Raw genomic sequence first — 23,392 nt, 5'->3', positions numbered from 1 at the left:
TACGTGTAACACCATTTACCATTAAGTGCCATGTGTAAAGGCAAGGTTTTATTTCATTGAGAGAACACTGCCATGATTTTTCTTTTTTAAACCAAATATGACGTTTTTTCTTTATTATGTTGGAATTAGCCTGCATGTATCTACAGTATTTAAATCAGTTTAATACAGTCCTGCTTTTCAGTTGACTGCAGGCTATCCATTTTCAATTAAGCAGCGCTATCTGGTGTTCAAAGTTAGAATTGCGAGAGTTTGCTTGAATTAAAAACAACTCAACAGAAAATGGGTTTTTAAGTCTTTTATTACATCCGTTGTGGAGTTTCACAATTGCAACAACGATCAGTAACTTTGCCACATCATGTTTGTATTGTAACACCTTAACAGAGTGGCTATGGAACTGGAAGAAACCGCAACAGATGAAGACGAGAACTTTTTGAAAGTAACAGTGGCTCAAACCCCTTATGAAAGTGCCAATCTAACAATATAAAGTACGCCTTATCCCTTGAATTTCAATACAAATCTCTAAGGGTAAAAAGCATTTGAGGCATGCAGCTAAAAGCTGCAGAGAAAGCAGAACCGACTTGGGGGGAAAAAAAATTAAGTTACTCTAAAAGAGAACAAAATCACATTTACTGTACAGCAAAATAACCCACCAAAAAAGTAGCAGGCAAATGCATCAGAGGAATATATTCCTAGAAACTGGAATATACATTAGAACTTGACCTTTGGAGAGATATCCTAAATTGCATTCCTTAGGCAACCACCACTATAATTAAATTACAGCATATTCTTAAAATTGGGAAAGAAAAAAGGAACTTGCATAAAGCTTGTTAAATAAAAATTGCAGCATCCAGTAACTTAAATTAATTAAGGCACATTTCTGATCTTGTAAACTTTTCTGTAAAATGGTCACTTGAAAAAACAAAAAACAAACAAACAAAAAAAACAGCTGCCGTACGTTCACATTTTTAAAAACCATTTACGAAAGAAAATGGTTGTTTAACTAAATATATAGAATGTAGCATCCTCACTGCTGGTCTTAAATTCTCCATCAACACCAAGAAATAAAAACCTGGCAATCTCCTTTGAATACAATTTAAATTATAATCCTAAATCTTCAAATTAAAATGGGATTGAGACACACTTTGCAGCTACAAGGCAGGTATCCTCAGTTGTATTAACCCTAAAGGAAATTAAAAACAGCAAAGGAAATCAAAATTAATCATAGTAAAAAAAAATCAAGGCCGGTTTATTTATAAGCAAAAAAAATTATCCCGAATGACTTCACAGATACATACTGTACTTATGAGCAACCAGTAGACATTAAAATGTTAAGGAAACAATAAAGTAAAACACAGTTGTAGTCAAAAGTTTACATACACTTGTGAAGAACATAATGTCATGGCTCTCTTGAGTTTCCAGTTATTTCTACAACTCTGATTTTTCTCTGATAGAGTGATTGGAACAGATACTTCTTTGTCACAAAAAACATTCATGAAGTTTGGTTCTTTTATGACTTTATTATGGGTGAACAGAAAAAAGTGATCAAAAACTGCTGGGTCAAAAATATACATACAGCAGCGCTAATATTTGGTAACATGTCCCTTGGCCATTTTCACTTCAATTAGGCGCTTTTGGTAGCCATCCACAAGCTTCTGGCAAGCTTCTGGTTGAATCTTTGGCCACTCCTCTTGACAGAATTGGTGCAGTTCAGTTAAACTTGATGGCTTTCTGACATGGACTTGTTTCTTCAGCATTGTCCACAAGTTCTCAATGGGCTTTCAGGAAGGCCATTCGAAAACCTTAATTCTAGCCTGATTTAGCCATTCCATTACCACTTTTGATGTGTGTTTGGGGTCATTGTCCTGTTGGAACACCCAACTGCGCCCAAGACCCAATCTTCGGGCTGATGACGTTAGGTTATCTTGAAGAATTTGAAGGTAATCCTCCTTCTTCATTATCCCATTTACTCTCTGTAAAGCACCAGTTCCATTGGCAGCAAAACAGCCCCACAGCATAATACTACCACCACTGTACTTGACGGTAGGGTATGGTGTACTTGGGGTTAAAGGCCTCACCTTTTCTCCTCCAAACATATTGCTGGGCATTGTGGCCAAACAGCTCGATTTTTGTTTCGTCTGACCACAGAACTTTCCTCCAGATGGTCTTATCTTTGTCCATGTGATCAGCAGCAAACTTCAGTCGAGCCTTAAGGTGCCGCTTTTGGAGCAAGGGCTTCCTTCTTGCACGGCAGCCTCTCAGTCCATGGAGATGCAAAACACGCTTGACTGTGAACACTGACACCTGTGTTCCAGCAGCTTCTAATTCTTGGCAGATCTGCTTTTTGGTGATTCTCGGTTGAATCTTCACCCTCCTGACCAATTTTCTCTCAGCAGCAGGTGATAGCTTGCGTTTTCTTCCTGATTGTGGCAGTGACAAAACAGTGCCATGCACTTTATACTTACAAACAATTGTTTGCACTGTTGCTCTTGGGACCTGCAGCTGCTTTGAAATGGCTCCAAGTGACTTTCCTGACTTGTTCAAGTCAATGATTCGCTTTTTCAGATCCATGCTGAGCTCCTTTGACTTTCCCATTGTAGCATTTGAGGGCGTTTGCATCCAATGAGCCCTATTTAAATGGAATCAGAGAAGTCAAAATTGCTAATTTGTGTTGCTGTATGTATATTTTTGACCCAGCAGATTTGATCACTTTTTCTGTTAACCCATAATAAAGTCATAAAAGAACCAAACTTCATGAATGTTTTTTGTGACAAAGAAGTATCTGTTCCAATCACTCTATCGGAGAAAAATCAGAGTTGTAGTAATAACTGGAAACTCAAGAGAGCCATGACATTATGTTCTTCACAAGTGTATGTAAACTTTTGACCACAACTGTACACTGCTGGCCAAAAGTATTGGCACCCCTGCAATTCTGTCAGATAATGCTCAATTTCTCCCAGAAAATGATTGCAATTACAAATGCTTTGGTAGTAATATCGTCATTTATTTTGTTTGCAATGAAAAAACACAAAAGAGAATGGGAAAAAAAATTAATCATCATCATTTTACACAAAACTCCAAAAATGGGCTAGACAAAAGTATTGGCACCCTTTGAAAAATCACATGATGCTTCTATAATTTGTGTAATTAACAGCACATGTTACTTACCCGTGGCACATAAGAGGTGGTGGCAATAACTAAATCACACTTGCAGCCAGTTAAAATGGATTAAGGTTGACTCAACATCTGTCCTGTGTCCTTGTGCGTACCACATTGAGCATAGAGAAAAGAAACAAGACCAAAGAACTGTCTGACAACTAGAGAAGCAAAATTGTGAGGAAGCATGGGCAATCTCAAGGCTACAAGCCCATCTCCAAAGACCTGAATGTTTCTGTGTCTACAGCGCACAGTGTCATCAATAAGTGTAAAGCCCATGGCACTGTGGCTAACCTCCCTAGATGTGGACGGAAAAGAAAAATTGACGAGAGATTTCAACAAAAGATTGTGCGGATGGTGAATAAAGAACCTCGACTAAAATCCAAACAAGTTCAGGTGTCCTGCAGTCCGAGGGTACAATAGTGTCAACCCGTACTATCCGTCGGCGTCTGAATGAAAAGGGACTCTATGGTAGGATACCCAGGAAGACCTCACTTCTGACCCAGAGACATAAAAAAGCCAGGCTGGAGTTTGCCAAAACTTACCTGAGAAAGCCAAAAATGTTTCGGAAGAATGTTCTCTGGTCAGATGAGACAAAAGTAAAGCTTTTTGGGAAAAGGTATCAACGTAGAGTTCGCAGGGGAAAAAATGAGGCCTTCAAAAATAGTCAAGTCAACAGTCAAACATGGCGGAGGTTCCCTGATGTTTTGGGGTTGCTTTGCTTCCTCTGGCACTGGACTGCTTGACCATTATGAAGTCTGAAGACTACCAACAAATTTTGCAGCATAATGGAGGGCCCATTGTGAGAAAGCTGGGTCCCTCAGAGGTCATGGGTCTTCCAGCAGGACAATGACCCAAAACACACTTCAAAAAGCACTAGAAAATGGTTTGAGAGAAAGCACTGGAGACTTCTAAAGTGGTCAGCAATGAATCCAGATCTGAATCCCATAGAACACCTGTGGAGAGATCTGAAAATGGCAGTTTGGAGAAGGCACCCTTCAAATCTCAGAGACCCGGAGCAGTTGGCCAAAGACGAATTGTCTAAAATTCCAGCAGAGCATTGTAAGAATCTCATTGATGGATACCGGAAGTGGTTGTTCGCAGTTATTTTGTCTAAAGGTTGTGCTACAAAGTATTAGGCTAAGGGTGCAAATACTTTTATCCGGCCCATTTTTTGGAGTTTTGTGTAAAATGATAAGGATTTTTTCCCCATTCTCTTTTGAGTTTTTTCATTGCAAGCAAAATGAAGATATTGCTACCAAAGCATTTGTAATTGCTGAAAGAATTGCAGTGGTGCCAATACTTTAGGCCAGCAGTTCATCAGTAGAAACCTAATTAAAATCTGCAATAGAAATCAAGTCATGCAAGGAATGATGAAATCCTGATCAAAATGCTTATCTTGAGGAAGAACAAAGTATCTAGAGCAGTGGTTCTAAACCTTGCTTAAGGTACCGAACCCCACGAGTTTCACGTGTGCATTCACCGAACCCTTCGGAATTTCATAATAAAGCCATTTTTTACGAATTCAAAACCAATCAAGCTAACATCTAAGATAATTCCCATTCAATTTTTTTCCAATTTCTAATTTACTACAAATAATTTAGCCTTTTGCTGTTGATTTTACCGTTGGTAAATGAAATAAAACTCATTTCACACTGTTCCTTTAGTTTGAAAGTCTACATTTTCATTTTATTGCCGCATCACACTGTTTTGACGGTGCAAAATGTTTTTTTTTAATCATCTATGCAGTTCACGCTGCCTGTAGGTCTGTTATACATCCTTATACCGAGTGCGAGTAAACCTTCCATCGAGCAAACCGATTTCTACTCCCATCAGGTCAGTGGTTTTTTACCTCGCTTAAGGTAACTAACCCCAAAAGTTTCACATGTGGATTCACTGAACCCTTTGGAATTAGATTATAAAGCTTTTTTTTTTTTTTATTTCCAAATTCAAAATCAATACATCTAAGCCAGCAAGCTAATAATTTAGCAACTTCTCCTTCGAAATTCTTCTAATTTTGACACCATGTTTTTTAAGCAGTTCAAAATTTGAGACCACACTGCCTGTTGGTCTGTTGTATTCCCTCATACCAAGTGTGAGTCAACCTTCCACTGAGCAAACCAGTTCCTCCTCCCATCAGTTCGAGGACTAGCAGTTAAATTGGGAGCAAACCAGTCCAAAACCTTGTCTAAAAAGCCACTTTGCCTAGATTTCGTCAGCGTACAAAACAGGGCTCTGCGTTTCTTAACCTTCGCTGAACCCCTGTAAAGAACCACTGATCCAGAGGAATCTTAGAGGTATACGCGATGACATTCTTGTAAAGTGGACCCAATAACAGTCATGCAGGGTTAAAGGTCATCACTGAAGGGTACTCACCCCTCCACTGCTGGCGTCACCTGAACAGCTAGCCGCTTGTCTCTGCACAATGCCGTTTTCGTTACCCGTTAATATTTGGCTTCCCAACATTTTTCTCTGTTTTGAAAGACACAACATGATCAATAATGTCTCTGCAATGATTGCCATGCGAAACTGAAATGTCTTCCAAATAAGCAGTTGAATTGATTAAAATGTTTTCACATTGATCTTAAAAAAAAGACGATAAAATGATTTGAAAAGGATGTATTTAATAAAAGTGACACATTGATAATGAATTGGACAGTTTTTGGCAAATTTCTGGGGGACCGTAATTTTTTTCAAAATTCTATATACAAATTTTATGCCCAAATTGTGTGATTTGGTCAAAAATTGAAGGACTAGATACATTTTGAAACTTTTCTTTGTTTCCCACTAAAAATGAATGGGCACGTTTTTGGCAAATTGCCGGGAAACCATACATTTTATCAAAAAAAATTTCTTTGTCACTTTTATGCGCCTTGCGATCCCGGAATTTTTTATGCCCATCTTGTGTGTTTTCGTCAAAAATTGACAGACGAGTCACATTTTGAAACTTGTCTTTTTTTCCCATTAAAAATGAATGGGCAAGTTTTTGGCAAATTTCTGGGGAACCGTATATCTTTTCCAAATTGTGTTAATAACTTTTTATTCCCCTCACCGTCCTGGAATTTGTGATGGCCAAATTGTGTGATTTGGTGAAAAATTGTAGGACTAGATACATTTTGAAACTTTTTTTTTTTCTCATTAAAAATGAATGGGCAAGTTTTTGTCAAATTTCCAGGGAACCGTAAATTTTTTCCAGATTCTGTATACAACTTTTATGCCCCTCACCGTCCCGGAATTTTTTATACCTAAATTATGTAATTTGGTAAAAAATTGTAGGACTAGATACATTTTGAAAATTACGGAAAATTGCCGTTTATGGGCGAACGGAAAATTTTTCGGGGCCGTTTGAAAAAAAGCCTCCATCGCGCGAAAATTCCGGACGTGTCGACACTTGAACGGTGCCGATCGGTCAAGCGGTTGGGGCTGTGCGGCGCGCTGAAGGATTCCAATTCAAAAAAAAAAAAAAAAAAACAACTAGAAACTGCAATTTCGGGAGAAATTACTTCTGGTCTTTGCCGAATAACATATACCTGATCTTTCCAAAGGTAATAACAGAAAAATAATGGGCTAGAATTTAGGGATTAATAAATTGTTTTACTTTTTCAGAAGAATGTGGCCATTTTTGTCAGAACAGCGGGTAAACTGAAAGTGTGCTGTGGCAACTAACTGTGTAAGTCAGAGGCTATTCTCAGCAGTGTGAGCGTCAAAGCATGAGTGGATTTGAGTGGACTCACTCAATGAAGTATTTAATAAAGACAAGCATTTTTCTACGTTATCCTTGTTTAAAAATAATTCACATTATGAAGGTGTCACAGTGGGACAGTAACATGTTTAAAACAACACTTTTTTCAGTATCGGATCAGGACTCAGTATCGGCAGAGTCTCAAAATCACGTGACTCGGACTCGGGTGTATAAATAAGTGATTGTGACATCACGAGTTCATATACTGTAGATCACGTGACTTGGACTCGGGTGTATAAATAAGTGATTGTGACATCACGAGTTCATATACTATAGATACTTGCACAATTGCTGAATAATGATACTGGTACCGTTCTGTGTACAAATAATGTTAACAAACCTTAATAATTCCACCCAAAGAGCGTGATCGCCAGTGCTTTCGACTGAATGGTGAGCGAGGGTCCGCTGTGGGTGTCCCCAAAGGCTGTTTCTGAAACTAAGCACAAACACACATTAGCCTGCTCAGTTGGCTAATGTATTTCATTTCTCTAATCAGTTTTTCACACAAACTTGTTTGATGAGTTTTTTCTTCTTGGCAGACTCAGGCATATTGTTGACTTGTTGGTAAAGTTCTCTGAGAGCTGACTCAGTGCATGTCTCTGTACATGCTGACTTGGTGGAGCTGTTGCCACTGGTCTTTTTCGCGTAAGGAGAACAATTGGAGGTGGGCTCGAGCACAGCTGGGGGCTCTTTGCTCCCCGCGCAGAGTGTCAGGTCATCCTAAAATCAGGTAAATTTTGCTTTTAAAGCTCAGTAGTCTTAATAAAACCTACACCTTGAGCACAGCAATAGCTTTAATACCTAAAGAAACACAAATTAACCACAACTAATTGACCGCAAGCAGTACATGTCGGCAACAACATCTTGAGCACCATCACGCTAAGCACAGAAGCCCTTAGGGCTGAGTTCTGAGTCCCATGCTCTTCACTCTGCTCACACATGACTGCAAAACAACTTACAGCACCAATCATTTGGTAAAATATGCGGACAACACCACTCTGGTGGGCCTCATTATGAATGGCGACGAGACGAACTACAGGACTGAGGTGGACCTTTTGGCCACGTGGTCCAGAGACAACAACCTCCTGCTGAACATTAGCAAAACAAAGGAGATTGTTGTCAACCTCCAGAGGGGCCACAGCCAATACCTGCCACTGATCATTGATGGGGCTGCTGTAGAGAGACTAACCAGCACAAAATTCCTAGGCGTGCACATCGATGAGGATCTCTCTTGGACCACCAACTCCACATCAATAGCCAAAAAAGCACAGCGGCGCCTCTACTTGCTAAAGAAACTGAAGCACGCTAGCGCCCCACCACCCATCATGGCTACGTTTTACAGAGGGACCATCCAGAGCATCCTCTCTAGCTGCATTGCTGTTTGGGGCAGGAGCTGCACAGACTACAACATGAGAGCCCTGAAGCGTATAGTCAACACAGCAAGCAAAAATACCAATGCTCCACTTTCTTCCCTGCAGGACATCTACACCACCCGCCTCACTTGGAAGGCTGTCACAATTTTGAGGGATGTGAAACACCCAGCGCAAAACTTTTTCAACTTGCTGCCCTCTGGAAGGAGGTACACGAGCATCCGTTCCAGAACCACCAGACTGACAAACAGCTTCATCAGTCAGGCCGTCAGGATGTTGAACTCCCTCCCTTGCCTCCCATCATTGACTTTCACACATACACGCACAGAGCACTTTAATCTTTAATCATAGACTTCATAACCTAGTAATGATGTCTATGCTTTATCTACTACCTCATAAGAACAGCTAGGGCATTGCAATTCACAACAGTGGACTGTCTCAATTGTTGCCGGTCACTACATCACTTTATTGTTACCAGTAAATGTTTGTGTTCCAATGTATGTACAGTCCCTGACAAAAGTCTTGTTGCTGATCCATTTTGTAGAAACAATTGCTAATAACCTGACTTTTAATTATTCAATTGGTTTCAGAAATGGCTCATATGAAAGCTAAGACCCTCCCAAATGATGTTGAATGTACAAAAATATATTTGTTTCACTGAAAAAAAATTATCATTTAATGAAGACAGAAAGGTCAAATTTTGGCAAGACAAAAGTTTTGTCGCCTACAGAAGGTGGTGTGAAACTTGAACAAAAAATGTACAGTCATCAAACATGAACAGAATGACAGAGGAAGCATTGAAGACGAAACCCAAGAATGTTGATGAACTCTGGGAGGCACGCAAGACTGCTTTCTTTGATGTTCCTGATGACTTCATCAATAAATTGTATGAATCCTTGCCGAACCATATGGATGCAGTCCTTCAAGCCCATGGAAGTCATACAAAATATTACATTTGGATCTCACAGCACCACTACTTAATTCACTAATGTTATGTAACATATTTTTGTATTTGAAGCACATTTTTTGTTCAATTTTCAAACTACTTTCTGTAGGCGACAAAACTTTTGTCTTGCCAAAATTTGACCTTTATGTCTTCGTTTAATGAAAAATCGTTTTTCAGTAAAACAAATATATTTTTGTACATTCAACATAATTTGGGAGGGTCTTAGCTTTCATATGAGCCATTTCTGAAACCAATTGAATAATTAAAAGTCTGGTTATTAGCAATTGTTTCTACAAAATGGATAAGCGACAAGACTTTTGTCAGGGACTGTATGTCTCACTTATGTTAGTCCTGTGTTATACATCTTTCATAGGGATAGAGAAACAATTTAGTTTTCTTTGTATGACCTGTGCATATGAAGATGACAATAAAGCTGACTTTTTTTTTTACTTTGAACTAATTGGAAAACATAGAAACAGTATTGCTTTGGTATAAGCATAAGTATAAGCTTTGATTCAACTCAAAAGCGAAAAAGTATACTGTATAACGGTAGTTAGACACAGAAAAAACATTTAAAAAAACCTACCTTTGATTGGAGAGTTTTGGATCTGGTGAAGTATACACGTGCGTATTCTTTGATATATGCAGGTGCCTTAAATGAAAGTACATGTTATTAGACTGTTTGACAAACGATAACCTGTTTAGAAATCTGGCAATCACCATTGTTTAAAAATATATCTGCCTGTTTATTAAGATTCCCCATAGAGAGATTTGACATTTGTGCATTTAAAAAAGTGTTATTTTAGCCCTATCATGTTCATATAGTTCTAACAAGGTTCAACGCTTAATAAATTTAAAACTGTATCCTGATGATTTTCCACAGGCTACTCAGGACAAAACATTTATTAGGCATTATCACAATCACTTGTGGTGCACTGTTGCAGGGGTCCAATAGTGACTCAAATTGGGGGGAGAAAAACATAATTGGATGTTATTGTCCACTAATATCCAGATACTCACCAAAGTGTAACTTGTTCTTATATGTGAGCCCTCACAGTTATGTTGAAAATTAAGATTTAATTTTTTAATCTGCTAACTGCTTGTGTCCTCAAATGAGTGCAGGGAAAAGAGTATGAAAATAAAACAAGCAAAGGGTCGCTTAAGCGGTATACTGTAATTTTCGGACTGTAAGGCACACCTGACCATAAGCCACCACCCACCAAATTTAACACGAAAAAGGCATTTGTTCAATGATAAGCCGCACTGGAGTGTAAACTGAAGCTGTCCTCACTGTATTATGGGATATTCACATTAAAAGATTCGAATCTGTAACATTTTATTTGACAGCGGCATCATAAGACTGTCATAAAACCAAATTAACCACTATGAAGCTTTGAACCAATTGGCTGCAAGGCTTCAAGAAGCTTCATTTGGCCGACACTGCTCCCTTGGGGGCGACAGTCAACCTCCTAGCATGCATTGCCGCGCTACAGATGTAAACAACCATCAAAATTCATGTTCTGTGCTATTTATTTCTTCAGTTACTGTTCCAATTGTTTCATTAATTGCTAGTTATGGTATTTTGGTAACACATTTGACAGTGGCGCCATAAGACCGTCATAAAACCATCATAATTATATCATGACACTGCCATGAGCCTTAATGAATGCTTATTACAGATGTCATTTTGTGTCATCCGGCAAATCATCTCACTTTGAATGGATGTAAATGATCCGAGCCTGACATAAATGGAGTTAGTAGTGTCATGAGATAGTGATAGTGTCATAATTATTGTCATCATCATCGGTATCATTGACAATCATTGACAATTACAAAATGTGATATGATATGCCCGAAGGAAGAAAGAACCGTAGATAAGCATATGCTTATCAGTTTCCCGTTCCGCCATACAGCTAAAGATACAAAATCAGACATGGTACAGTTACATACATCACATGGCTACAAACTGTACAATAACACAATCAACAATCTGGGTTTACAATAACTCAGCGTTATGACGGTCTTATGACGCCACTGTCAAATAAAGTGTTACCTATTAACAAAAAAATAATAATCAACAAATAAGCCACACTAGATTTTAAACTGCAGGATTCAAAATGAGGGGTATAAAGTAGCGGCGTATATTATGAAAAAATACAGTAAATTAAATACAGGCTTATTCTGGACTAGTTTACCTTGAACAGCTTTTGAGAGTGCCTAATGAGAAATGCTACGCCATTGTTTAGTTTCTCAATGTTTCCCTGAAGATCACTTGCCATCACCTGCAAAAAGAGAAGTCAGGAAAAATACTAAGACTCAGGAAATAATAAGAAATAGGAACATAAATGAGACATACATTTTTGGGCCAGATAATGTGTGGCGCAAACATGGTTGCTAGATTGATAGCAGACATCTTGTTGACATGCTGGTTGCGGGCAGTGTGATAGAGCAAGTCCAACAGGAGCTTCAAAAGACTGCGATTGGCCGGTGGCAGCAGCATAAAAAGCAGCTGATAGGCTTCAATCTGCCGCTCCTTGTCTGGAGTATTAGTTCTGTCGCCTTTGTCATCAAAGAGGGTGAGCTCTGTGAATGTTAGGTAAGAAGGTTAGCAATTATTAATATTGAGGTCAATGTAAGGGACATCTTTGATTTTGAGACATATGATGGGCACCTCCAATTTTAAGATGGGCATGGTAGTGCCTGTGCATTAGCAGGGGCTCAGGCAACTCTCCCAAGTATGCTTTGAGCAGTGAGGCGGCATCGTTGGCGTGGAAGTCTCCCGTCTCAAGATCTATTTCTGCCCCGGTATTCAGCATCTCTCTCAGTGCAGCCTGTCTGAGGCTGTGGCCCGGCACACGGAAAAGTCCCTCAATGTGAAGGTCTGGGAGAAAGCCGAGAAGGTGAAAACACCATGACGGCGGGCAGACATAGTGAAGGACTGAGTGAATGAAACGGAAAGGAGCTAACGAACCAAAGTGAAGTGCTTTAAGATGAATTATTGAAATCAACTTTTGGGCCTGGTGTCCACTTTAGAATAAATACGTCATCATCTCACAGAAATAGACAAGAAAGACTCCATATTCATGTCAATTCAAGGATGATCTTACTAAATTCAAACAGTCATGGCGCCACTAATTTACACAAACATTTACGGTATTCAAGAAAATTTCTTTAATTATGATGTGTCAGCTTATCAGCGTTGTGACGGTGAATGTTTCATGAAACTTTTTAAAGATTTACATTTAAAAAGAAAACGAAAACATGAAGACATTAGGGACTTCATTATCACTGCTCAACTGTAGTCATGTGGTCACAGTGTAAGCACCTTATTAAACAAACATGTCCCAGTAAACTTTAAAAAGATCAACAAAGAGCTTCAAGCATCGGCTTCTGCCTGTTCCTTTTGAGCATCTCTGTTCACAATAATATGTACAAATGCATGTTAACGTTTCTTATGTACTGCTGTGCAACAACATGCTCAAATAAAAATGAAATGTGCAGTATGAGGTGACATTGTGTTTGTGAAACACTCACTTTTGCTCAGGTATTCAATCAGCTGATAGATCTGTGCTATCCCTTCTTCGGTTAAGGGTGCACCAAAAACGACACCTTTCTCTGGAAAAAAAACATTCCAGTAACAAAAAATATCAGTATACACCAGTCCTTCTCAAATAGTGGGGCGCAAGGCGATGGTTGCAGTATGGGGCGCATGGGACCTCGGGGAGCATACTTTTTTTGTCATACTAGAATAAAGTGTAATTGCACATCCCCTCAGTGGGTGGCAGTGGCACTCTCATTTTCAGAGTGCGCGCAGTATTTTTGAACCAAACAAGAGATTTGAAGTGCATTGAACAAACCCTTCAGCGACACCATGAAAAAAAAATTTAACAGGGATGTCAGAGATGTCTCCCGAAAGCCAAGACAAGGAAACATGACACAGCGTATGTCGCGTTTGGCTTCACTTTTAATACAGTGGAAAACGAGGAAGGACTAGTATCTTTACCAGTGGTGCAGGAAGGGAGTGTTAGCAAGAAAAAAAATGTGTTTTGGTAGATTATTTTTTTAAAAATAAAACATTGAAATAAAAGAGTATATAACTTTGGGGTTTAAATTAGTGCTGTCAAATGATTTAAAAAATTAATCTAGTTAATCATATGTCAACTGTGTGATTAATCATGATTAATCACATTTCCCTCAGGATGAATAAAGTTGCTCTTCAGGAAAAAAATAAATCTATGAAAATGGTATAATTGACTTAAAATTTGTTTTCAGATGAAATGTACGATGTATGAATGAATTAATACTTAACCAAATAGAGTTTTAAAATTTTATTTAACAACTCAGCTCGTATAAAATAAAATAAATTGTCAGTATTATACAGAAAAGAGCTTAACAGATTAAAGTACCTCAGACTAACAATGTGGCTCAAGTACCGTTTGGCATATTGCCCAAAATTAACTGCCAACTTAAAGAGCAGACAAGCACAATACAGTAACAATAGCTAGTGTTTCAAAAAATATGTAAACAACTTGTCTGTTAAACTAAAGTTTTACACTAAATGGCCTGAAAGCTGTATGAGATTTAAAAAATAATAATAATAATTTGTCAATTTACACACACTTAACTCAAAAACATTACACTAAAATGTGTGTAAAGGTGTTTAGAAACGCTGCTTAAGTTAGCCAGTCATACCCTTTTTTTTTTGTCCAGTGGTCTCCTGTCAGTGCATCAAAAGTAACTCTGACTAGTTGCTCCATCTTCGTTGCCTTTTCATTTTCAAAAAGTTCATGAATTTTTGTGGCAATAGTTGTCCGTGAAGGTGTTCTGTATGTTGGGTCGCCCGATGCTATCTGGATGACATTTTCAAGGCCCTTGTCTTGGACTGAGTTAATGGTTTTACAGTCTCTGGCAACCCATCTAGCGATAGCAGTAGTCAACCTACTTGTTGTCCTTTTGTTGACAAGTCCGAGTCCGCACTCTGCCAGTGTAGCTTGATGACTGCGGCTTGTTTTTGCGGTGTTAGCGTCATTGCTAACTAGAGCTGGGAATCTTTGGGCACCTAACGATTCGATTATGACTATGATTCAGAGGCTACGATTCGATTATAAAACGATTATTGATGCACCCCCCTCCTTTTTTTCCCCTCTTTTTTTTTTTTTTAATGTTTTGTACATTAGTTCCAAAATTGTTCAAAAATACTCTCAGGCTAAACCACACTACTATTTCAGTATCAAGTTAACATATAGCAGTAAACAAATATACAAAAATAACATTAAATAAAAAACTCCAGTCCCCATTCTGTATCAGCAGCTTTAAACTACATTCAATTAATTTAATGTTGTGAATCAACCGTTAAATTTGTTAAAATTGCTCCCGTTAGTCCATAATTTCCCTTTTGTCTACTTTCGACATGTGAAAGTTTTAAAACTATTTTAAAAATTTAGGAGTATTTGAGATAAAAAGTTAATTAGGTTTGCTTGGAAGGTTCGCTACAACAGCCTTGCAGGGAAGTGTACTGCTTTAAGATGGCGGCCGTTTATAACGCAGCATCTAGCTTTTTGTAGATGTGCTGCTAACACTACCAAATCTATATTGCATCTAGTCCTATATAAATGATATCCACCGTAACATTATATGGATGGACTTTGTAGCAGCTTTTCGGCAGCAGTCAGGTATGTTGTTGTGTTTTTTTATCTCGTTGCATGAGTTGAGCTAGAGCCGTGAGTTGAGCATTGGCATTACCCGAGGGGCCGGGTAATGGGAAGCATGATGTTTAGCTACTCTCGCTCCGTTTTGTCCCGAAGACCGCGCGGCGCGCTGAGTGTTGTGTACTTCCGCTTTATTTCGCATATTTTAATAATCGGAATTTGGATGTTTGTGAATCGTTCTCGAATCTTCCACGGCCGAATCGCGAATAATCTAAGAATCGGAAATTTTGCACACCTCTATTGCTAACACTAGCGAAGATATGCTTTTCCCAAAGGTGGTACTTTAGGCTGGTTGTGCTTCGATGGAAGGGCAGTTCATCGCAGCAGTATGTGCACACAACTTTTGTTTTATCCAGATTTCCATTAGGCAGCTTTTTAAAACGGAATTTGCCATGAAGCAGTCCTGGGTCATCATCCTCACTCATTGTGGCTGGCTGCATTTTGTCCTGCATTGCCGCGCGGAGAATGTAAACATCACCATGTGGGACTACGGGAGACAGTTGTGACCAAACTTAGTGTGAGTGGTAAATTGCATTATTTTTTTTAATGCGTTAATATTTCCAGATTAATCATGGTCGTTAACGTGTTATTGTTGACAGGCCTAGTTTAAATATATCAATCCATCCATCTTCTACCGCTTATCCAGAATTGGCTCGCGGGGGCAACAGCTTCAGCAGGGATCCCCAAACCTCCCTTTCTCCAGCCACGTCAACTAGCTCTGACTGGGGGATCCTGTGGCGCTTTCAAGCCAGTGTCGAGATATAATCCCTCCACCTGGTTCTGGGCCTGCCCCGAGGTCTCCTACCATCTGGACGGGTCGGTAACACCTCCCTAGGGAGGCGCCCTGGTGGCATCCAAACCACCTAAACTGACTCCTTTCTACGTGAAGGAGCAGCAGCTTGACTCTGAGCCTCTCTCGAATAGCAGCGTTTGTCACCCGGATTAAATATATGGTATATACAGGCATGAAAATGGGTCAGGGGTTAAAAAGGTGAGAAAGGTGTGGAGGAAATATGTTCCGGCGTTCTGCCAAAATGTCCTCTGTCGGCGAAACGTCCTACATGTGGCGAATTTGACCATTTTAATTTTTCACATAAGGCTTAATATTCGAGCGGGGGTTTAATTAGTTGAAGGAGTTGATTTCAACCACCATTGACTCGCACTAGCTTAGCCACTCCGGACCCCTGAAACTAACAAATAACTGGCAAACTGCACAGAATTTGTTCAAATCAACTCCAACGACTAATTAAACCCCGGCTAACTCAAAGATTAAGCCTAATGTAAAAAATTCTGCTTCCCCTTTAAAATAAAGACCATTGAATATGGCCATTAAAATGTTGTCTATAAAAGTTTTAGAGCAATAAAATAAACAACAAAAATGAATGAAATGAACAAGACTCCTTCAAACTATTTCATAATGGGTCCAAATTAGTTTTCGAACAGATCATGTGACGATAGCACCTTAGAGACAGCCGTTTGCATTGCTTAGCCAAAACTACAGCTGAGGAGGCAAGATGGATATTTAGAATTTCTTTAAACCTAAGCTTTCAAAAGCTTCAACAACAACTGAGCTTGAACCGAGGATTGAGCACGAGCAGTATCAAAAAGTCCTGGCTTTCGTGTTACCTGTCGAGCTGCAATTCCAAGTGGTGCTTGAATTGGATGCTTATAGCGGTCGACAGTCTTTTTGAGCCAGCGCAAAGTTCGCAGCGCACGGAGATATTTTTGTCATCTTTACTGGACAAAAATGTGACGTAATGGCTGTGTTTCCAGTGTGCAAATGCAGCCGTTTGTAGTATATCTCCTGCCTATTTCATTGCATCCTGGAGGGGAAGCAAGGCTGTGTTGTTTTGGCCGCAAACTCCCAGCGCTCACGGCTCACGCATCATGGTAATACACGTGACCCTTTTTTTCCCATCCTTGATTATAAAATGTGACATGTGATGTCACTCCCATGACTACAGTATTCTTCATTCTACATACATTATGGGGCAATAACAAAATAGTAACGCACAGGCATCAAGGAAAGTAATTTTACTCAGATTACTGATTTAGAAAAATGAACGCGTTAGATTGTTCTTTACTGAAAGAAAGTAATCAGATTACAGTTACGCATTACTCACATAACGCGTTACTGACAACACTGCTTTTATATTCCCGTTAAATACACAAGCTTGACGCTACCTTAACGGGAGCTATTTTTTCACCGGACGCTCTGGCAGTGTTCAACGCAAGCTGCGACAAACGGCAGTAACTTTGTCATACCGCAAAATATGGAAACGATTCAAACCATTACTCACCAAATTCAATATGCTGGCGAATGCATTCATCTAAAAAAAAAAAAATTGGGAGTGAGACCTCACCTCGTCCAGCGAACGTGAATTTGTTCTTAGGACAAGATCATCTGTCGCAATTAGCGATCTTTGACGCTCTTTTTCTCCTCCCCACATACAAACTTGATTCTCTCTCAGCGGCTGTGATTAACCTCAATGAAGTTGCTCTCCTAACTAAGCCTTGCCTATCATTCGTCTTTGTAAGTTTTTAGTAACTTTGTGTATTGAATTTGAAAGGAAAATGTGTGTTTTGTTTTTGGCGAACTATTTCATGAAGCTAAACTGTTGAAGCGACTCACACGTGGAAAAATACGATTGTACAACGTTTTAAATGTATTCATTTGGTATATTTCAGTTACCACGATTTGAGAGATCAATAAATTGAAGAATTTACGCCTTGCGTTTGGAGTGTTTCTTTTTGGGTTTGCTGGAATAGCGTCACTTACACTCGCACCATCAAACAGAGGAAGGGGTAAGTGCTGCCGCGCCAAGCCACTTCTGGCTGCATTTTCGACACATGAAAAATAACGAATACGTACTACTGTATGACGGAAAATTTGAGTAGTTTTGTAACCGCCACGTTTTCATAGCATGGTAAACCGTGAAGGTAACCGGCACATGCCTACACCCGAACCCCCCCACCCCCCTTAAAAGTTTTCTCCTCGGATCTACACGATTCACGTAGGTCATACTTTTTGACTTCAAAACGGCGAATTTCGCCGAAAGGTGAGAGATTTTCATGCCTGTATATAAATTTAATATATAGTTGTCTAGTTTTTTGTTAATAACATCATCACCACCTGACACCTTGCTTGCTACCGGATCAGGTTGAAGAATGCGCCGTTGGAAAAGTTAACTGTTGACAGAAGAGGTGTTAACATGACGCAAAAATTACTTCTTATGAATTATTCTTTTCTGTACAAAAACAGTGAATTTTTCTAAAATTCAATTCGAGGTCGAAAATGAAGATGATTATGATAATCGATCTCCATTTGGGGTCTTCAAATCGGTAAGACATGCTTGCATTTAGTGCTGCAACGATTAATCGATTAACTTGAGTATTCGATTAGAGAAAAATATTCGAATTAAATTTTGTTGCTTCGAGTATTCATTTTAATTACTGTGGCGTTGTAATGGTTTATTTTGAAAGTGTTTTGATTTCGTTTTATTTATTAGGATGGATACACTACCCTCTGGTCTGCCTCATTTCATATGGCTGAATCCAACTGCTCCCTGTTCAGAACAATGTAAGCAAAGTTTTTGTTTGAGCTCATGTTTTTAATGCATTCTTAATTTAGTTTATAGGTATATTTAGCAGTTTTTTGTAGGAATACGTGTCTGAAACATTTGTTAGGAGCGTTGTGTAAAAAAAAAAAAAAACGTTAGCATTTTATAGCATTGAAGCTAGCGGACTTTTGCTATGTAAGTGAGCCAATTGTTCTTTTGTTGTACGTAGATCCTTATTTATCTATTTTTTATACTGTTTGTGGCTCAGCTCGGGTACTTTAATTTTTCATGTTCCTCATCCGATTACTCGATTATTCGAACTAGTTCATCGGTTAATTGACTACTAAAATAATCGATAGCTGCAGCACTACTTGCATTGTAGTCTAATATTGTTTGTTGTTGCTGTTAAGCTGCCGCCGTGCAGAGCGCTGTTGTATATTCGTATGCAATTTATATTAGTGTTGTGAAAAGGGGGTGTTAAACTGAGGTTTATTGGACCTTTTCGTTTTCAAATGTGTTCGTGTGTCTCTGTGCCGTCTAGCTGCGGGGAATTGGATTATAAATGATAAACGAGCGCTTTTTTCAATACAAAAACTCCAACAATGTAGGTGAACTAGAACGCCGTCTTTGTAATAGCCTAGCAGAAGTACATAAACTATCCAGCATGCGTGTGTACTGCCATTGTGCTAGCCTTGTATGAAAAAAACACGCAAGGATGAAAAATTTGGACTGAAACAGCCGTTTTCGGATGGGAAAAAACAAAATAAGATCCTCAGCACCCCTTGCTGTGAGTGACTTCCATCGCCCCTGATGTTTACTGTGTCCAAAAATGTTGGCAGCGGACAGCATGAAGCCACATCAATGAAGACATCACATAAAGAATTAGATCCCAATTACATTATTGAGCTGCTTGTGTTGTTTTTTTTTTTCAGCGAAAACGTGCCGAATATTGCCAACAATCTTCCCACTTTGTGAGTATTACATCAGTAAACCAGCGAGCACTGTTGGCATCGTATAAGGTGGCAAGTTGCTCACAAGTAGGCATGTGCCGGTATGAGATTTTGACGGTACGATAACCGTGAGCAAAAATACCACGGTATCACGGTATTGCAATTATAGCTCCCAAAAATTTTGAGATGTATGGGTTAAAAAAAAAAAAAACAACTTTTTTGCATTGAACAGGATTTCTTTTTTCAGACCATAGTTGCAAATTGGAACATGAATTTATTGTTAAAATAAATAAATTATCAATAAAAAAATATTTGAAATATAATTAAAATAAATATAACTTATAGACTATACTCACAGCCACAGCTCAAGTTGCTCAAGATTACAGCAAGAACAAAATAATTTCTATAAAGTAGAAACACTTCTGAATAAATTTTTTAAAAATTTATACTGCATGACTGTTTTTTTTTAGGGTGGAAAAGCTTAAGTGAAGTTTCGCCATTTTCAGCCACTGTGTCAACTCTAGTCTACATGATGTCATGCCTTTGTGTTAAAAAGAAGAACATAAGGAATTCATAAGTTAGGTAAAAATGTATAAGTTAGTTAAAATGTCAATATTGTTGTGGAAAGTTTTCATCTAAAAAAAAAAAAAAAAAAAAACACACATTGGGAGTGAGACCTCACCTTGATCCAGCGAACGTGGATTTGTGCTTAGGGCATGATCATCGTTCGCAATTAGCGATCTTTGATGCTATCACTTTTTCCCCTTCATTCAAGCGAATCAAGCTTGTTTTCTCACTCTGCGGCTGTAACACTCAACGAAGTTGCTCTCCCAGCTGAGCCTAGGCTAACATTCATCTTTGTAAGCTTTTACTTAGTTTGTATATTGAATTTGAAAGGAAAATGTGTGTTTTGTTTTTGGCGAACTTTTTCCATGGTGCTAATCTGTATAAGCTACTCACATGGAAAAATCTAATTGTACATTTTAAATGTATTCATTTTGTATATTAAACTTACCACGATTTGAGAGCTCAATAAATTGAAGAACAGTACGCCTTATGTTTGGAGTATTTGTTTTTGGGTTAGCTGGCTGGGTTGAGCGCTGCTGCGTCAAGCCGCTTCTGGCTGCATTTTTGACACAAGAAAAATAGCGAATACCGTCCTACGGTCTGACGGAAAATTTTAGTGGTTTTGAAACCGCGACGTTTTCACACCACGGTAAACCGTGAAACCGGTAACCGGCACATGCCTACTCACAAGTAACTCCACACCACAGCAAAGGAGCTGATACTGCTTGCAGCGAAGATAAAAAGGGTCCCTCTGTCAAATGACCCTGTTGATTTTGTTCGAATATTTTTTTTTCGGTCAAATTGTTTGGCATATTGTACCGTGAGTTAATGTTGCTAATCAATTTCAAATTATTAGTATTTATTGATTTTATCAAATTTTATTTTTCAGCATCAAATGGTCAAAAAATGTACCTGGAGTGTATGTTTACAGTTTGGATGTGACTTTTTTTTTTTTTTTTTTTTTTTAATTCAGGCAAATTGAAGCGCTTTAAAGCAACACTAGGTAACATTTCAACCTTTATAAAATATTTTCATAACATTTTTGATGATATATCGACTGACACTAGTTGAATGACACCTCTTTTATATCTTGAGGGGGTCTGTATCGCTTTCACCGGCACTAATTAATTTTGAAGAGAGTGGCAGGAACCCTTCCACACACACAAAAAAATCCCCTTTCTCCATTCATTATAGAGACAGAAGTCGATCCTGAAGCTTTCACGCGAATTCTGCAAAGATGGCAAAGTAACAAAAGAGACAAAAAGTTTTGTTTTAGGAGGAAAAAGAAATGGAGGCTACCAGAACATAAAGAATAAATATTGACCCAGCTTTCACTCACTGGCGTGACGCCCCCCGCCGCCTCCAACCGGAGTCGTCAGCGCCGACAAGTTTAGTCACACGGTTACTAACAGTCTTAATTATGCTGTTGTTTAGCCATAACTGGATTCATTACCTTATAACTTTTCATCCTTCACATAACCGCTGGAAACAGAAATGCTGTTTAATCCATCTGCAGGCAACTATCATGATTTTATGACACTATGCTGGTGTGGGCTGGTCCTCATGCGAAACGCTGTCTTTAAGGCATAACATTACCGCGTTTGTCCACCGGTGTCGCTAAAATCGACCAAAACTGAATTGTTACCGAGTGTTGCTTTAAGTCTTTAATACGTTAATAAAGTTACACTTTATTGTAAGTTGATCAATATTACTTTTTTTCTTTAATGTTAACAAGGACACAATTTTATGCAGAACTGTACTTTTAATCACTGTATAGACAAATTATACTATTTACAGTGGCGGCAGAGTTGGGGGGGGACGAACGGCCGTAACAGAAAGTAATTAAGAAGCACTGGTATACACAAAGGGTTTCAACATTCTAACATCACAAATACAAAGATTGATCCGTTCTATTGTAATTGCCGATTACCTTTTCGTTTGAGAAAGTTGAAAGAGCGAAGGAAGCCAGTGGAGGATGGAACCCTAGGCTCACAGTCACCGGTGAGCTGGGCAAACTCATCCCCTGGGAGGTCGATGAGTCGGGTGACATGTGACAGGACCAAATCGGTGAAGGTCTGTGGCTGTTCATGTTTTAGCCTCTCAACAAAAAAGTCCGGGTTGAAGATGATTGGCTGGCTTGTGTTTGACGTTTCTATGCTGTTAAAAACATTGCACCTTGTTCCCCTACATGGAGACAAAACAGACTCAAATAAAATAGTATCGACACACTGCGCTTAATTTCTCAGTTTCAAACAGTAAAAAGGGTGCACTGAAAGGCATTTAAATGTTCTGTCTTTTTGAAAAACGTCTCGAAGAAAGCTAGGTTCGCATTTCGGTTAGCTTGATACACTACCAAGAGAATACACGTCCTCAACGCGGTTAGATAAAACCCACTCCCCATTGGATCACAGAGTGGAGATGAACTAAACAATAACTTGAATGCCCTTTTTTGTAATAACATTCATTTGCTCAGTTGTTACCTTTTGTCCAATTTGCGTGCATTTTTGGTAAACGTTTCTGCCGCCATCTTCGTTCAAATCTTCCGCTGATTCGTTTTGAGTTACGCCCCTTGTTTTCTGATTGACTGGCCACGTTACAAAAGAAAGCAGCTGATTGGATAGGTGACGAATATGTGAAAGTGCAACTTTTTTTGTAAAGCTTTATTCACAACAAATATAAAACCATAAGGCGAATGGTTCACATAAATTGAGCACGCACACGCAAAAAATAGATAAATGAATAAATGACGAAAATATAGACAAAAAGGTCAGGGTTGTATTTTTTAATACAAGCTGTATTGCATCTAATACAATAGAATTTTTATCTGTAACCACAATACTATAGTATAAGCATAACCACATTATTTATAAATATATTTACCTTGAATATCTTGATTGTTCCAAACCTTTGTGGCGAGAAGTTGTGTTTGTATATTACATAATTTGACAGAAGTTGAGTGTAGAAATTGCCTAATTTAACTGGATATTTAGAAATGTTGTAATTACACTTTAGTAGAAATTCCAGACCTTTATTTAAAAATATGGGTAGTGATTAAATTCCATATTGAGTTGGGATTTTTAAATATACAGTAGTTTAATCCATTTAATTTTAAATGAAACTTTGAAATAAGTCCAAAGCATTAGAGCCTCCTGAAGCTACATTATGTATCAAAACATCCATTTGATTTAATGTAGTTTGTTCTTCCAAATGAAATTAAGTAGTCTGTTTAGGTGCATAGACACCTCTTGAGTATATCAAACTGGAAATACCTTGAACTTCAGGGAAAAAAAATAATCTTCCAGTTATGGATATATCTCTTTGGAGCCAAAGATTAAATCTCCTTTTAATTTATTTTTGGTAAATAAAACCTTTTTTTTTTCCTGACACTTACGACAT

At 38.6% G+C, this 23,392-nt stretch overlaps 1 protein-coding gene across 1 annotated transcript; it reads right to left on the bottom strand.

The window, feature by feature from the left end:
• Nucleotides 1-289: 289 nt before the first annotated feature.
• On the bottom strand, nt 290-22,645 carry LOC130922909 (rho GTPase-activating protein 19-like). Its single transcript, XM_057848180.1, has 11 exons — nt 22,477-22,645; nt 21,927-22,180; nt 12,746-12,826; nt 11,883-12,092; nt 11,568-11,794; nt 11,407-11,493; nt 9,798-9,863; nt 7,406-7,615; nt 7,236-7,331; nt 5,530-5,625; nt 290-1,180 (listed from the first exon to the last, which is right to left on the bottom strand). Exons 1-11 carry the CDS (start codon nt 22,521-22,523, stop codon nt 1,175-1,177), a joined length of 1,380 nt encoding a protein of 459 aa, XP_057704163.1. The 5' UTR covers nt 22,524-22,645; the 3' UTR covers nt 290-1,174.
• Between the last annotated feature and the right edge of the window lie 747 nt (nt 22,646-23,392).

The sequence above is a fragment of the Corythoichthys intestinalis genome, chromosome 10 (genome assembly GCF_030265065.1).
Source record: "Corythoichthys intestinalis isolate RoL2023-P3 chromosome 10, ASM3026506v1, whole genome shotgun sequence".
NCBI lineage: Eukaryota > Metazoa > Chordata > Actinopteri > Syngnathiformes > Syngnathidae > Corythoichthys > Corythoichthys intestinalis.
The sequence above is the reverse complement of the archived record's forward strand: the minus strand, read 5'-3'. Positions and strand labels throughout refer to the sequence as shown.